This window comes from Lolium perenne, chromosome 5 (genome assembly GCF_019359855.2).
Source record: "Lolium perenne isolate Kyuss_39 chromosome 5, Kyuss_2.0, whole genome shotgun sequence".
NCBI lineage: Eukaryota > Viridiplantae > Streptophyta > Magnoliopsida > Poales > Poaceae > Lolium > Lolium perenne.
The window spans coordinates 146,746,417-146,763,639 of record NC_067248.2 but is presented as its reverse complement, the minus strand read 5'-3'; the positions used below and the strand labels follow the sequence as shown (position 1 = coordinate 146,763,639).

Genomic DNA, 17,223 nt, shown 5'->3' with positions numbered 1-17,223 from the left:
GTCGACCGAGGTGCGGCGGTTCCGGCGAGGTGTTGGGCTAGGCGAGGGTGCTACGGTGTTCTCCTCGTCCAGGCGAATCTGTAGGTGGCGATGGCGCGGTCGGGCGGCGTCTGTGGGCGAGGCATTGTTTCCGTGTCTGCCGTGCTGGTCGCGGGATCGCGTTGTCGTCTCCGGCGACGGCGGGCACGGGTCGGGGTCGAGGGCATGTCTAGTGACTGCGTGGCGATGCGGCGATGCTCAACGGCTGGTCAGCGAGTCCAGGGCGTGCTCGTGGTGACGGCGCGGCGCGTGGCCAGTGTGTGCCCGCGGCGTGCACACGCGCGACGTGAGCGGCGTCCAGGGCGTCGTGGACGCGCGCTGGTCTGGGCGTTGTCGAGCTCCTCCTCGACCAGGGCTGGGCTAGGGCTTGCTAGGGGGCGCGTTGGCGCACGGTGGCGAGGGGGCCAGGGCGGTGAAGCAATGGAGAGAGGGGGAGGTGGTCGGGCTCGGGCGACATGGCCGGCATGGCCATGTCTAGCCTTGCTCCTCCTCTCCCTAGGGTTTACAAGTTGCCATTCAAGATGAGAGGGGGCAGGGGAACCATTTGGTGCAAGTTGGGGTAGATTTTCTTGAGTAGATCACTATTTGCTATAGTGTATGCATAGTGTTCAAATTTGGAAAATTCAAAAATATCAAAAATGGAAATAATTCAAAAGGTGAATGTTGGTGAAATGTGAGTGTTGAGATAAGTTGTAATTGACCAGAGATGAGTTGAGGTGGTGGTGGAAAAATTAGATTTCAAAATTTGGCCAAAATGGCTAAGTGGAGATTGTTGACAATGTTAAAAAGTCAAGACTTTGGATGAGCATAGCTAGTGATCAAAGATGAATTTGGCAGGGTGGTCTTCATCAAAGTTGTTCACCTTGATGTTGACTTTGAAATGGTGCAAAGAGTTAGCAAAGAATGGTTTGGAAAAATTGAATTGCAGGGGCTCAAAGTGGTGACCAGACTATAATTGGCAGATTTGGTCATCATCACATGTGAGTGGGAAAAGTGTTTGAAATTCATTTGAATTGTGCAACCCTGGTTCCAAAAGTTGTAATAAGTGTTTAGTAACATTATTCAACTAATGGTGAAGACCTAATAGGTCTAGGGTCAAAATTTATAAAAATGCCATAGGGCATATGTGAGGGTTTTTAGGGTTTTGCCCTTTTATTTGATTTTCTTCCTCTTTGATTTATTTGGTTGGTGAACCTCATATGATCACTCTAGGGTTTTAGAGCACATCAAGATACAAGTAATAACAATCATCATGGCATACCACTCAAATGCACAAGTCCTGTGCATGGTACTATATGCAAAAGAAAAGTTTTTGTTGGTTTGAAATTTTGTATTCTGGAAATCTCTAACTTTCTTTTCATTGAAATTTGGGGTGTTACAAACCCTTCCCCCTTACAAAAGATCTCGTCCCGAGATCAAAAAGAAAGTTAGGTACTAAAGAGATCTGGGTACTCCTTCTTCATGAAGTCTTCGCGTTCCCAGGTGGCTTCATCCTCTGTATGGTTGCTCCATTGGATCTTTAGAAACTTGATGCTTCGGGTGCGGGTGGTTCTGTACGCTTCTTCTAGGATGCGAATCGGCACTTCGCGGTAAGTCAGATCCTGGTTGATATCCACCGATCGGTGATCGATGTTCTTGAACACTTCGGTCTTCTCAGGGACTTCAAGACATTTCCGGAGAAGTGAGATGTGAAAAACGTCGTGCACAGCCGACATTTCTTCAGGCAACTCCAGTTGATAAGATACTTCACCTCGGCGGCTGAGGACTTGGAAAGGTCCCACATAGCGAGGTGCAAGCTTTCCTTTCAGCTGAAACCTTTGCATCCCTTTCAAGGGGGATACTTTGAGATAGACGAAATCTCCGATCTCAAGGGTCATCTCCCGACGTCTTTTGTCGGCGTAGCTCTTCTGTCTGGATTGCGCAGTCTTGAGATACTCACAGATCTTGTGAACCTTCTCTTCGGCTTCACGAAGAACGTCTGGGCCGAAAACTTGACTCTCTCCGACTTCTGACCAGTTCAGGGGGGTACGGCACTTCCTTCCGTACAAGGCTTCAAAGGGGGCCATCTGTAGGCTGGCTTGGTAACTATTGTTGTAGGAGAATTCTACGTAAGGTAGGCAGTCTTCCCACTTGGATCCGTATTCCAGTACGCATGCTCTAAGCATGTCTTCCAGTATCTGGTTTACTCTCTCAGTCTGTCCGTCGGTCTGAGGGTGATAGGCAGTGCTGAAATTCAGGCGGGTGCCTAGTCCTTCATGCACTTTCTGCCAGAACCTTGAGGTGAACTGTGATCCTCTATCTGACACTATCGATTTGGGGGTTCCATGCAAGGCGACTATTCTGGAGATGTAGAGTTCAGCTAACTTGGGGCCTTGATAGGTGGTTTTGACGGCGATGAAATGGGCGACTTTGGTCAATCTATCGACCACTACCCATATGGAATCATTGCCTTTGCTGGATTTGGGTAGTCCGGTGATAAAGTCCATTCCTACGGAGTCCCATTTCCATTCTGGAATCTGAAGGGGTTGCAACAGTCCGGCGGGTCTTTGGTGTTCTGCCTTGACTCTCTGGCAGATGTCACACTTAGCGATATAACTACCAATCTCTCTCTTCATTCCGTGCCACCAAAATTGTTCCTTTAGGTCCTGGTACATCTTGGTACCTCCGGGGTGGATTGAGTAAAGGGTGTCATGGGCTTCTTGCAGGATGACTTGTTTCAAGTCAGAGTCCGATGGTACGCAGAGACGTTCCTTGTACCAAAGCACTCCGGCTTCGTCAATGGTGAATCCGGGGGCTTTTCCTGCGGCTATCTGTTTCTTGATTCCGTCAATGCTAGCGTTGTCCTTCTGGGCTTCCTTGATCTGACCAATCAAGGTGGGTTGCAGTTCGATGCTGGCTAGGAATCCTTCACTTACAAGTTCAAGTCTGAACTGCTCAAACTCTTGGTGCAAACTGGGCTGTTCGGTTGCGAGCATGGAGTTCAACTGGCACGGCAGTCGACTCAAAGCATCCGCTACCACATTGGCCTTGCCGGGGTGGTAGTGAATCTCCATGTCGTAATCCTTGATCAATTCGATCCATCGGCGTTGTCTCATGTTCAACTCCTTCTGGGTGAAAATGTATTTGAGGCTCTTGTGGTCGGAGTAGATCTCGCATCGATTACCCATGAGGTAATGACGCCAAACTTTCAAGGCTAAGACCACGGCTGCAAGCTCGAGGTCGTGGGTTGGGTAGTTCTGCTCATGTTGCTTGAGTTGCCTAGAAAGGTAGGATACAACCTTTCCTTCTTGCATAAGCACGCATCCAAGTCCAGTCTTGGAGGCGTCGCAATATACGTCAAAGGGCTTTGCGATATCAGGCATGATCAGGATTGGGGCTGTTGTCAGTCTACTCTTGAGCTGTTGAAAGCTCTCTTCACACTTATCGGTCCACTCAAACTTTCTGTCCTTTTTCAGCAGCTGGGTCATTGGTCGAGCGATGCTCGAGAAACCTTCTACAAATCTGCGGTAATATCCGGCTAATCCAAGAAAAGCACGGACCTCAGTTTGTGTGGTTGGGGCTTTCCATTCCATAACAGTTTTGATCTTGGCGGGATCTACGGCAATTCCTCCTGCAGACAAGATGTGTCCGAGGAATCCAACTTCTTCCAGCCAAAACTCACACTTGCTAAACTTGGCGTACAACTGGTGCTGTCTAAGGGTTTCTAGAACAATTTCCAAATGCTGTTCATGTTCCTCTTCGGACTTGGAGTAGACCAGAATGTCGTCGATGAAAACAACGACAAATTTGTCCAAGAAGTTCATGAAGATCTTATTCATGAGATTCATGAAATAAGCGGGGGCATTGGTCAATCCAAACGACATGACGTTGTACTCATACAACCCATATCTGGTGGTAAAGGCAGTTTTTGGAATGTCGGTGGCTCGGATCTTCAGTTGGTGGTATCCAGTTCTAAGATCAATCTTCGAGAAAACTCGGGATCCGGTGAGTTGGTCGAACAAGTCTTCGATCTTGGGTAAGGGGTATTTGTTTTTGATGGTGACATCGTTAAGTTTACGATAGTCCGTGCATAAACGATTTGCACCATCCTTCTTGTCGACAAACAAGACGGGGGATCTCCAGGGGGATGCACTTGGTCTGATCAAACCTTTGGCTAACATGTCATCTATTTGCTTCTTCAGCTCCACAAGTTCGGCTGCGTTCATGCTGTAGGCTCTCTGGGCGATGGGTCCAGTTCCGGGGATTAACTCGATGATAAACTCGATATCCCGGTCCGGGGGCATACCGGGTAGATCATCTGGAAACACATCAGGGTAGCGACAAACGACCCTGATTTGATCCAGAGTTGGCTTGGATACACTTTGGTTGCGTAAATTTTCTGGGTAGTTTTTCGTGAGACGTGCTCAACTACGATACCGGTGCTGCTAGTCATGGTTATGGCTTTCTTGGCGCAAATATCAATCCATTGTGCTTGGACATCCAGTCCATTCCTAGGACAACTTCCAAACCTTTGGTTCCAAGTATGATGAGATTTGCAAAGAAATCAACATCATGGATTTTGATAGGCACATTTTTGCAAAATTTTCTGGCTTTGGTGGTTGATCCGGGAATTTGAACTATCATAACATGCTTCAAACTGAGGGGTTGAATTTTACTTGTTGATGCAAAATCTTCGGTGACAAAGGAATGCGATGCTCCGGAATCAAACAACACTCTAGCAGGGGTGTGGTTGACAGAAAACATACCCAGTACAACATCTGGTGCTTCCTGGGCTTCTTCGGCGTTCATGTGGTAGAGGCGGCCGTTGCGGTTGTTGGGGTTGTTGGGGACGAACTTCTTGCCGGTGGAGACACGGCGTTGCTGCTGAGCAGGAGCAGCGGTGTTGCCGGCGAGCTTGGCAAGACGCTTGGGACACTCGTTGGAGTAGTGCCCTACTACACCACACTCATAACAAGTGATAGTGCTCTTGTCCTGCTTGTTCGCAACGGGAATGGCATTGCTCCCGGTTCTGGGGTTGGTGTTGGGGTTGGTGTTGTTGGTGTTCGGGGCTCGGGGTGGAGCGCGGTTGTAGTAGTTGTTGTTGTTGTTGTAGCCTCCTGGCTTGGAGTTTCCTCCACTCCGGTTCTGGTAACCGGGGCGAGAGTTCTGCAGAGGGGGTTTGTTGTGTCTCGGATTGAAACCTCCGCTTGAGCTAGGGCGAAACTTTTGGGGGTGGCTTGATCCACTCTGGGTTGCCATGCGGCGCTTGCGGTTCTCATTGGCTTGGTTTAACTTGCCCTCCATCTGGATGGCGGAGTCAACAAGGGCTTCGAGGTCGGCGAAGGGGATGTTGACGAGGACAGTCTGCATCTCATCATGCAGCCCGTTCAGGAATCTCTCCTTCCTCTTCTCAACGGTGTCAGTCTCATCAAGGGCATACCTTGACAAAGTGAGAAACTTGTCGCGGTACTCAACCACCGTCATACGACCTTGTTTCAGTTCACGGAACTCATCCCTCATCTTCTTGATAAGACCCGGGGGTACATGGTACTTGCTGAACTTGAGTTTGAAATCCTCCCAAGTCATGAATTGACCTCCGTTCATGGCACGGGTACTTGTCCACCAAGCGCGAGCTGGTCCAGCGAGGTAGTGAGTGGCGAACAACACCTTCTCGTTGGCTTCCACTCCAGCTACTTCCAGATTGTTCTCCATAGTCTGGAGCCAATCGTCGGCGTCGAGGGGCTCCTCGGTCTTGCTAAACACCGGAGGGTTGGTGTTCTGGAAGTTCTTGAGCTTGGATCCGGGGTGGTCATGATTTCCATGGCCTTGGTTGGCGATGTTCTGCAGGGCGGTGATGTTGGCTTGGCGCTCGGCTCTCTCGGTTTCCCTGTCTGCAAGCAGGGTTTGCAGAAGTTGCATCATCGCGTCGTTGGTGCGATTCGGAGGGGCCATCTGAAGATATAGAAGATCATGAGATAAGAGGGAACATTCTATGGTTCATTTTGGTTAAGTTTGAAAAGCATTTGAAAACTTGTAATCTTTTCATGACAAACATAATATTCATTCATTCATGCAACACATAGTACAAACTACACACATACTCCAATGGTTTTAGGGTGTGTTCGGTTTGGGAATTAGGTGGAATGGAATGGAACCATTCCATTCCAGTGTCACGGAACCGTTCCATCCCTGTGTTCGGTTTGGACAAAAAAATTGTCACGGAACGGTTCCATCCCTGTGTTCGGTTTTGGAATGGGATGAGAATGGAATGGAATGGGTGAGATTAGTCACCCGATTAATTATTCGAAACTCGATTAATTATTTGCTAAACTTGATTAGTACTGCTAAACTTGATTAATTATTGCTAAACTTGGTTAATTAGCACGCAGATCGAGACATTCCACCTCGTCCGGCCGATTTGCCCGGACGGGTGCGTTCCGCATCTGGACGGAATATTCCCTTTCGAGGAACGGTTCCATTCCATCTTATCCCTGAACCGAACGCGAGAATGGCTCCGAGGAATGGAATCCATTCCATTCCACCTAATTCCCAAACCGAACACACCCTTAAGAACCATCCTCATGCTACGATACAAAGGACGGGATACCACTCACACCTACTATAAGTGAAACTAGTGCAACTACTCCTCATCATCGATATCAATCGGGACGTAGTCATCCTGTCCGGCCTCCAGGAACTCGTAGTCCTCCTCCTCGGTGTTCTCGTCCTCCTCAAAGTCATCGTCATCGCTCAGAAAGGCGTCTCCTCCTCGGATGTCGATGCCTCCATCGTCCTCCTCCAGCTGAAGAATCTGATCCTCCTGGGCCTTGACAGTGGCCTCAAGTGACGCGATCCGGTCGCGAAGGCGGCGAATCGTAGCGTCCTTCTTGGCACGCTGCTGGCGAAGGTTCCTGCGGTCGTTGTTGAGTAGCTTGATCGCCTCGCCCTGCTCGATGATGTGAGCATGGGTCTGGTTCACGTAAGCGCGAGAGGCGTCGAGGTCTCTCTGAGTCTGGTAGAGCATGAAGTCCAAGTGATCCACATGGTGCCTCAACTGGGGGTGGAGTGGCACATCCATGGGTCTTCCGTCAGAGTTACGCCGTGCGAGATGCGCAAAGCGTTCCTCACGAAGGGCTTCGGTATTCTGTCCGCACAGACGAGCAAGTGCTTCCTGAAGAGCACGTGCAAGCCCGTCGAGCCAGTTGCTTTCCCTGAAAGAGAAAAGGATCCTCTCCGAGGTGGGAGGCTCCAGCTTGCCCCTCAAGTCGGCAGTGATAATCCACTGCAGTTCCCCTCCCGGCTGGTCGTCCACCTGAATCCCGTGAAACTCGGGGTGTGGGCGGCCAAGGTGATCCGACAGGGAGTCGAGGTCATGCTCGAAGATCAAGCTTCCTCCGTTCCCAAGCTGGTAAAACTTGGTGTTGAGGGGTTCATTCGGCTCCATCTGAAAGAGAATTGGATGAGTAAGTTAGAGAGTGCAAAGTGTGGCAAAGTTTTAAGTTGATTCAAATAAGATAGAACATGATTCATCAAATTTTGGCAAAGTCTCAAAGACAAGAGTGTAGTAAATTTTCACAAATAATTTCTTTCATTTGATTTCAAAGTTAAATTTTTCAGAGCGCCCATTCTAACTAAGGTCTTCTAAGGTCAAACAATGGCTCTGATACCAACTTGTCAACACCCGGATTTTTAAGTCCGAATGCCTATTATGTCATACATCGCAATCCCAGGAATATTGTTGTTGCGAGGCATAATAGTTAAGTATCACAGTCATCATTCATTACAAACCATAAGTCTTACAAATTGGAATCACATGATCCATATTACACGAATAGTTGATCTATTGATCAACGAACAAACACAAGTTCATAGTTCAACATAGCGGAAGCGTAAGATACAAGGACTCTTGAGTCCACAGGCCAACGCTTGACGTCGGAAGGCGCTTAGTTGTCGTAGGCGTCCTGCTGGTCATCTCCTTGTTCATCTTCATACTCTGGCCATTTGAATAGCCAGGGACAAAGCCGTGAGTACGTTGAGTACTCGCAAACTAATACTAAAAGTAAGTGCTAGACAATCTAGTAGGGTTTACTAAGCTCTAGTTTATTTGCATAAAGCTAGTTTTAGTTCACAAAGTTTTGAGAAAAGCTTACTCAAGTGCTAACTAACTCAAGTGGGAACATTAGTGTCATTCCCACCATTCAAGTGGTGATTTCAATTCAATCCACCACAAGTCATTTCACCATCAACCTTTTCAACATCATTTTCAAAGATATGACATCGGAAACTGTATGGCCTTTCCAACCGTCCGTAACCGTGGACGCGGCTATTCGAATAGGTTTACACTCTGCAGAGGTTGCACACTTGTGCCACAACATTTGATTTCATCCGTCGGGATTTCCCCGAATAATCGTAACACAGTACGCGGATCATCAACCATAACCTTTCACTTACGAATCCTAGTATGAGCACCTCTCCCCATGAGCTTGGCCTCCCAGTGAAGACCAACTGTCAACCTGGGAACTGCACAGGGCTTGGGCCGGACATTCACCTCATTTCGCATCATATCGTATCGTTTCTTTTGTGGTAGAGGCAGCTTTCGGCATAACCCCGATGACGCTTGTTTAGAGGGAACCCATACTAAGACGCATAAACTTCCAGTTAAGCCCTACCCATAATCAGGTATTGTGGGGGTACTTGAGAATTGGAAAGGTATCGCATTCAAACCAACATCATGTTTTATCAAAAATCACCATCTTCTCTTGGTCATATTCACCTTCAAAAATCATTCAATGGAATGCATCTTCATTCCAAGGTTTCAAAATCCTTTCAAAATCACAAAGTTCCCATCTAGAGTAGTCAAGTTTAGTTCATTAGCACTAGCTCTAATTCATGAGGGGTGCTACCTTGCTTTGCTTGGAAAAGACTAACTCACTACTCTAAAAACCAACTTGTATTTTGACCAAAGTTAACTATAAAAGTAAATCATTTAGAAAACAAGTAAAAACTTGTACAGTAAAACTTGGGATGGGTTCACATAAGAAAAGATAAGAAACATGGTGCCTTGCCCCAAGGGGCTTTGCACCTTGCAAGAGTAAAGCTTGCATAGTAATTTAGCTTGCCTTGGTAGTTCTCAAACTGTTCCTCCTCCTCCTCCTGGTAGCAACCTTCTTCTTCGGCGTACTCTCCGGTGCTACCGTCTAGATTTAAATATGAGTATAATTACTCACTAATTCAATGGCTATTCCACACATCACAAATAAACACACCAACTACTCTATGCACACACATAAATAAACTAAGGTGCATGGGTTGTGGGATTTAAATAGAATTTGCATTTCATATGTAAATGATAGTTTCCATAGGGTGCTTGAGGAATAATTTCCTCTCATTGAAATCTTCTTAAGATTTAATTTCTCCAACAATCATGGATGAACTCATATTGACCTAAATCAAATGTTCATCATCATCATCATTTGGTAGAATGATTTAAATGAGGTGGAACACCTCATACCATTTAAATAACTCTACCTTTGATTTAAATCTCAAGTAATTCATATAAGAGAGTTTGGAACCAGGGGTCCAACCATCCCATGAATTCATGTGAGACAAGTTTAAATGAAGTGTAATACTTCACACAATTTAACTTTAATAGTTTTGGACAATATCAACTAGTTAAACTAGTCAAAATATCCATTCACAAAACCATGGCATGATCATGCAAAGTGACCATACCATTTTATTGCATAAACAATTAGTGTAAGTCAAATGTGAGCTATTAGAGTTGGAATTAACTTAATATCTATTTTGGTTGATTTTTAAGAATTATTTGAATAGGAAAAAGTCCCTGGCTTGTTATTTTTGTCACATTAATTCTACAATGAAATTGACCCTGAGGCCAGTGGCATTGGATAGAGAATTTCAGTGGCTTTCCAACAATATCAAATTCACTAAATTTGGTTTAGCCAATTTGAAATGGTTGAATTTCAAAGTTTGGGCAGTATTGGATTGTTTGGAAAATGTTAAAAACGAATTTGAATTAAACAGGCCGGCGGGAAACCAACGTGGGCCGAAACTGTTTAAAAAGAGAAAAACGGCCCAGCAGCGCATCCAGTGCGCGCGGGCCTGCTGACAGGGTGGGGTCCACCCGTCAGCCTCCTTTAAAACCCGAAACGGTACGGGGCGACGTGGGGCGTAGGATTAGAGAGTAGATCGACGGCTCAGAGCCATCGTCTTCTCCGGCGAGATGCCGAGGTTCTGGCGGCGAGCCTAGGGGGTGGGAGAGCTAACCAGGGCTCCCGCGGTGGCTGGCAGTGTGCGTGATGTCGATGTGGACGACGGCGAAGCTCCTGGCACCGGCGGCAACTCCTGGATCAGCTCCAATCGACGGCGGCGAGGTGCGGTACTGGCGGGCTCCGACCTTCAAATTGGAGCAGCTCCGGCGACAATCGAGCAAGTGGTTGGGTGGAGGAGAAGCAGTGGAGGATGGTGAACGTGGTGGTGTGCTCAGCTTCGTCCAGGGAACGCGGTATTTATAGATGGCCAAGGGTGCGGCTTGGCCGTGAAGAAGTCGACCGAGGTGCGGCGGTTCCGGCGAGGTGTTGGGCTAGGCGAGGGTGCTACGGTGTTCTCCTCGTCCAGGCGAATCTGTAGGTGGCGATGGCGCGGTCGGGCGGCGTCTGTGGGCGAGGCATTGTTTCCGTGTCTGCCGTGCTGGTCGCGGGATCGCGTTGTCGTCTCCGGCGACGGCGGGCACGGGTCGGGGTCGAGGGCATGTCTAGTGACTGCGTGGCGACGCGGCGATGCTCAACGGCTGGTCAGCGAGTCCAGGGCGTGCTCGTGGTGACGGCGCGGCGCGTGGCCAGTGTGTGCCCGCGGCGTGCACACGCGCGACGTGAGCGGCGTCCAGGGCGTCGTGGACGCGCGCTGGTCTGGGCGTTGTCGAGCTCCTCCTCGACCAGGGCTGGGCTAGGGCTTGCTAGGGGGCGCGTTGGCGCACGGTGGCGAGGGGGCCAGGGCGGTGAAGCAATGGAGAGAGGGGGAGGTGGTCGGGCTCGGGCGACATGGCCGGCATGGCCATGTCTAGCCTTGCTCCTCCTCTCCCTAGGGTTTACAAGTTGCCATTCAAGATGAGAGGGGGCAGGGGAACCATTTGGTGCAAGTTGGGGTAGATTTTCTTGAGTAGATCACTATTTGCTATAGTGTATGCATAGTGTTCAAATTTGGAAAATTCAAAAATATCAAAAATGGAAATAATTCAAAAGGTGAATGTTGGTGAAATGTGAGTGTTGAGATAAGTTGTAATTGACCAGAGATGAGTTGAGGTGGTGGTGGAAAAATTAGATTTCAAAATTTGGCCAAAATGGCTAAGTGGAGATTGTTGACAATGTTAAAAAGTCAAGACTTTGGATGAGCATAGCTAGTGATCAAAGATGAATTTGGCAGGGTGGTCTTCATCAAAGTTGTTCACCTTGATGTTGACTTTGAAATGGTGCAAAGAGTTAGCAAAGAATGGTTTGGAAAAATTGAATTGCAGGGGCTCAAAGTGGTGACCAGACTATAATTGGCAGATTTGGTCATCATCACATGTGAGTGGGAAAAGTGTTTGAAATTCATTTGAATTGTGCAACCCTGGTTCCAAAAGTTGTAATAAGTGTTTAGTAACATTATTCAACTAATGGTGAAGACCTAATAGGTCTAGGGTCAAAATTTATAAAAATGCCATAGGGCATATGTGAGGGTTTTTAGGGTTTTGCCCTTTTATTTGATTTTCTTCCTCTTTGATTTATTTGGTTGGTGAACCTCATATGATCACTCTAGGGTTTTAGAGCACATCAAGATACAAGTAATAACAATCATCATGGCATACCACTCAAATGCACAAGTCCTGTGCATGGTACTATATGCAAAAGAAAAGTTTTTGTTGGTTTGAAATTTTGTATTCTGGAAATCTCTAACTTTCTTTTCATTGAAATTTGGGGTGTTACATGCATGCAGGATATTTGGCAACTTATCTGCTCCTTTCTGCCACTGAAAGATGCTGCGCGTGCTGCTTGTGTGTCACACGCCTTTCAATCTGGGTGGAGCTGCCATCCCAGCCTAACCTTTAGTAGAGAAACAATGGGCTTCAGTGAAAATACACGTAGACAGGGTAAAGTAACAAGACATTACAACAGCAGAGTTGGCAATATTCTGCAAAAACACTCAGGCGTTGGTGTGAAGACACTCAATCTTGAATTCTACGGTCCTTATAATGCCAACACCAGCTATTGTCTTGATAGTTGGCTCCAGATTGCTGTTACACCAGGCATAGAAGAACTCACCCTTCTACTGTCTTCAAATATCGTCGAGCTTCCAAATTTGGACAGTGACCAGTTTTCATACAAGGCAAACTACAATTTCCCATGCACAATTTTATCTGATGGGATTAGACACTCTATTCGTGAGCTGGACATTGTAGGTTGTGCCTTCCGCCCTACCGAAGGAATTGGTCGCATGGGAAACCTGAAGATTTTGTCTCTGTGTTTTGTGCATATTACGGGGGATGAGTTGGGGTTCCTTCTTTCCAACTCTTTTGCTTTGGAGCTATTGGAACTCAGCTGTTGCAGTGAGATAATTTTCATTAAGATACCTTCCCTGCAGCGCCTCAGCTCCCTGAAGGTGTCCCAATGTTGCATGCTGCAAGTGATAGAAAGCAAAGCTCTGAATGTCTCCAGTTTTGACTTTGATGGGGAACAAGTACAATTATTTCTTGGAGAAGCATTGCAAGTGAAGAAAATAGACATATCACATTCCGGTGTTCTTCTTTATGCTCGCACCATGCTCCCGTCCAGTACGCCAAATCTTGAAACTCTTATCATACATTCGATTGGTGAGGTATATACTCTAAAACTTAAGGTGTCTATGGACTACGATATGCATATAGCTGTAGTTATTATATTATATACATATAAAGGGGATTAATCTTCTAGGCATTTCTATGCAGATGGTCAGTATACCAATGCTACCAAGCAAATTCCTCCACCTCAAATGTTTAAATATTGCTGTAACTGGATGGTCCTTTTCTCCGGCTTCTGATCTTTTGTCGCTCGTTTCTTTTCTTGACGCCTCTCCTTGCTTGGAGACTTTCGATCTACAAGTAAGTAACTGTTTACCCTGCCGAGATATTTTGTTAATGATCAGTTAGAGCCATAAATCAAAGAATGTTGGCTTTTCATCTGCAGGCACCAATGAGACGCCAGAACCATGACTTGGTTTTTGAAGACCCCTCACATTTGGGGCAGTTTCCAGGACACTGCTATGAGAATCTTAGGTTTGTGAAGATCACTAGTTTCTGCTCCGCGAACCCCTTGATTAAGTTCGCACGCCATATTCTCCAGCATACAACATCGCTTGAGTGCCTTACACTGGACATAACTGCTGGTGGTTTAAGGTGCTCTGATGACAAAGTTGGTGAATGTGACGTAAGCAAGGGTACTCTTGTGGAAGCTCCTAAAGCACTCGTGGCTATCCGAACTTATATTGAGGGGAGAGTCCCTTCCACAGTGAAGTTAAATGTCTTGGAGCCTTGCAACAGGTGCAGTGTTGTTGACGCTTAAGTCTCAAGCTATCGTGATTACCGAGTGTAACTTTTCATGGCTGCGTGCTTTTTAATTCTTTTATTAATACGGAAACCATAGCCACTTTTTATTAGACTATTAATGTTGATGGGCGCGATGGCTAGGTGAGGTGAGTTTAACAACCAAATATGGTGTCCAATATCTAGCTTGTGATCCTCAACATTTACCGATGTTTTCTCATGAACGATGGTGTCAGAGATGATTGCATTGGCGCTAGGATAAATGAATTGACCATCAAAACAAGAGGGAATTTTTCCCACGATCCATCCAAATGCTCGACTCGTGAGTGGCTCGAGACTCGTGAGAGGCTCGAGCTCGACTCATATTTTCTTAGCTCGAAACTAACTCGAGATCGTTACAAACTGAGCAGATATCAACTTCGTCTAACTTGCTCGAACTTGACCAGTTTGCACTAGCAAATATAGGTTACTATCAGTAGCAAAAGCAACAAGTTTGTCAGAAATGTTGTTTATGAAGTGGTGTTGATAATCCCAAGATCATGCTTCAAAGTTCTTAGAAACCAAGCCCAATTTTCGTATCCTCAACTTCCACTGCTACAACTGCTATTGGGAATAAACGATCGTCATAAAATCCATACCTACAACGGTTAGTATCTCTGTATCCGGTCTTAATATGACAACCATCAACAAATATGATTGGCTTCGACCTAGAAGGAAACCCTTTTTTCAAGCTTCGAAACACATGTAGGATCTTCTAAACCTGTCATTTTGATCAACTGAGAGGTAGAAAGTACTTTGCTTCTTCTTATTTCATCTGCATAGTCCTAGAGAAGCTTGTACTTGCCTTCTTCATCTACATGGATCATTTTCATGCCTAGCCTTCTTACTCTCTGAAGCTTTGGTCTTCTAGGAGTCATGTTCCAATCTTTTTGAACTATCCTAGAAAAAATCTTCTTTGCAAATCTTCTATTTTCCTTTTTCTGTTGAACTGCCTACCTTTTCCTTCTTTGGCCCTTCCCAAAGTTTCTCTTCTTCGTAATCACATCATCATCTTCTCCATCTGGGTTGTCTTCATAAAGGTCATCATCACCTTCATTAATATCGTCTGAATCAATCATGTCTCTGGGATCATAGTCTGAATCATCATCTACTTTGTCTGCTTCATCCTCTTTGTTAGATTTATCCACTTCATAAACAGAAGCTTTCTCATTTCTAGCCCTCTTCTTTTGCCTGGTTCTAGTACCAACACAATCTATGAGATGTTCATTGGCCTCTTTAGCAATTGGATCAGAACCATCTTGTTCAACAACAACATCATGTTGCTAGCAGACCCAACAATCGGATCATCAACTGCATAAACAACCTGTATTGGGGATTTGGGGCAAAGGCATCTTCCTGATCATCATTCTCATCAGAGTTTTTTCTTGGTTTTGTAGGATTGATAACTGCTGGCAGAATAGCCGCTAGAGACTGCACAACATCATCCTAGTCTCTTTTCCTTAAGCTCTCATTGTGATCAAGATATACACACTGATAAATTGATATACACAGCGAAGAAATGTCACCATTTGGTCTGTATCATACTCACTTCTAATCTGCAACATCCTAGGTTTTAGGACAAACACGGGGTAGAATTAGGAAGGGTTGTGCATTGCATCGCTAAACGGGAAAAAAATTCGCGTCTAAATGCATAAAACCTAGGGGGATCGATGTCTCTCTCGCCTCGAATTAGGGTTTAGTCATGGCAAGGGTGCGATAGATTTCGACATGTCCTCTTTGCAATTAGGGTTTTGAGAGGGAATTTGAAATTTGAAATGAAATTAAAATTTAAGTTTGAATTCTCTATTCAATAAATACTTTGATAATTATTCAAAGAAGAATTCAATCAAACAACAATTCAAATAAGTATAAGAAAGAAGGATATAATATAAACATATATTTGAATGCAAATAAATATAGAAGTATATCATTTATAGCTCAATAAGGAAAAACAGTGAGCTTTATTGATATGCAACACATATACATTATCTTTACAATGTTATGTAAATAATACAAGAATAAATAAATAAGCAAATAAAAAGAAGATTACAAGTTGTTCTTCGTTGCTTGAGACAAGAAATCAAGCACTACATTAAGCCCTTGAGACCGGCCAATCTATATGATGCAGTGGAACATGCTCGGGACATGGAACAAGCTGTCCTGCCTGTCCAAGCAAATTATCAACATCACAGCAAGAAGTTGTCCTAATCTCTCGTTTTGCGTCTCAACAGATAACCTCAATCCGTTTCTCGCAACAATAAATACAAGTGGTAAATACTAGTGGTAAGAATAATTGGTAAAGGGACCTATTGCATGCTAAAGAAAGACACTACTAGCAACAACAATCAATGTAGTATAGCAAGTAATTTCGTGGCAGTTGACGTACATATGCCTGGTTTCTTCCCATTCATTCAAGAGTTACTTCAGTTACCTGAACCCCTGACTTTTAAGGAATATATTTCATCTCTGTCAATCTGAAGCTACTTTGGTTACCTGAATGCACCTACAACTGCTACTCAGATGTCTTTGTAACAGAAAAAACAGATCATGGCAAATCATGCCGAAGAAGATTGTTGACCACGTTACTCTACAGTTACAGGGTAGATTCAGGGCCGGCCCTGAGGGGGGGCAGGCGGGGCGGGCGCCCCGGGCCCTCGGAATCAAGGGGCACTAAGTCCCAGCTAGGTAAGGTAGACGCAACTGCTGCACCATTAAAGCAGGCCGCGAGTTCTTCTTCGTGAGATTCTGAGCAACGGGGCGAAGCGTTATGCTCTTTCCTATTGTGGACTTAGAGTCAAGGCCTATTTCCATTAGTTAGTTTGGGTTTTATTTTATTTCTTTAGCCTGGGCTTTCCTTAGATGAATGGATTAAGATGGACGGGCTGGTTGATTAAAAGCAATGGGAGCGTGGCTACACAAGAACAATCCAATCAATGTGTCGTCCTTTTTAAAAGGAAAATGTAGCATACAATCGATCATTTTTATTCTCGTTGATAGACGTAGCACACTTCAAGTCGTAGTTAGGAAGAATCTTCTCCGTCTAATGTAAGCTGATTGATAATTAGCCTAATTTTTAGTGTCTACCTCGTTCCTCTCGTGGTCTCCTTTATCTTCGGTGAACCTCATCGCTCCTCTCCTTCCCTCGATCCATCAAGTAGCGTAGGCCCTGAAACCACCACTGGCAAAACCCTGCCTACCCCGCCCGTCATCGGTGAACTGCCGCAACGTCTTGTCACGCCACCTTGACCCAAGCTCATCCTTTGCCGATCCATCGACACCCACATCCAACTCTTTAAGTCATGCCCCTTTTTCTCCTACATCGGCAACCCCTCACCTTGCACCCCCAATGCTAAATTTCTTCCTCACCGAACTCCGGCCCATCATCGCCGCCTCCGCCGCAGCCAGTCGAGGCGTCACCAGGCCCGGCTCGATGGTTTCGCGTCATATGTTTTGCGTAGGATTTGTGAAGATACTATCGTGAGACGGTCCATTTTGGATGGCCAAAAAAATCTAGTGAGCGATTTGTTCGACAAAAAACACAATTGCTTCACATTGTTGACTAATAACCAACAATATATGACTGTGTGCAG

The 17,223-nt window shown here is 45.7% G+C and overlaps 2 protein-coding genes across 2 annotated transcripts; both read left to right on the top strand.

Annotated features, from left to right (window-relative positions):
* The first annotated feature begins 12,006 nt into the window (after positions 1-12,006).
* LOC139831623 (F-box/LRR-repeat protein At3g03360-like) lies at positions 12,007-12,978 on the top strand. Its single transcript, XM_071820928.1, has 2 exons — positions 12,007-12,360; positions 12,403-12,978. Exons 1-2 carry the CDS (start codon positions 12,007-12,009, stop codon positions 12,976-12,978), a joined length of 930 nt encoding a protein of 309 aa, XP_071677029.1.
* A 30-nt stretch (positions 12,979-13,008) lies between these two features.
* On the top strand, positions 13,009-13,679 carry LOC127304850 (uncharacterized). Its single transcript, XM_051335423.2, has 2 exons — positions 13,009-13,153; positions 13,239-13,679. The coding sequence occupies exons 1-2, from the start codon at positions 13,016-13,018 to the stop codon at positions 13,611-13,613; spliced, it is 513 nt and encodes a 170-aa protein (XP_051191383.2). The 5' UTR covers positions 13,009-13,015; the 3' UTR covers positions 13,614-13,679.
* The last annotated feature ends 3,544 nt before the right edge of the window (positions 13,680-17,223 follow it).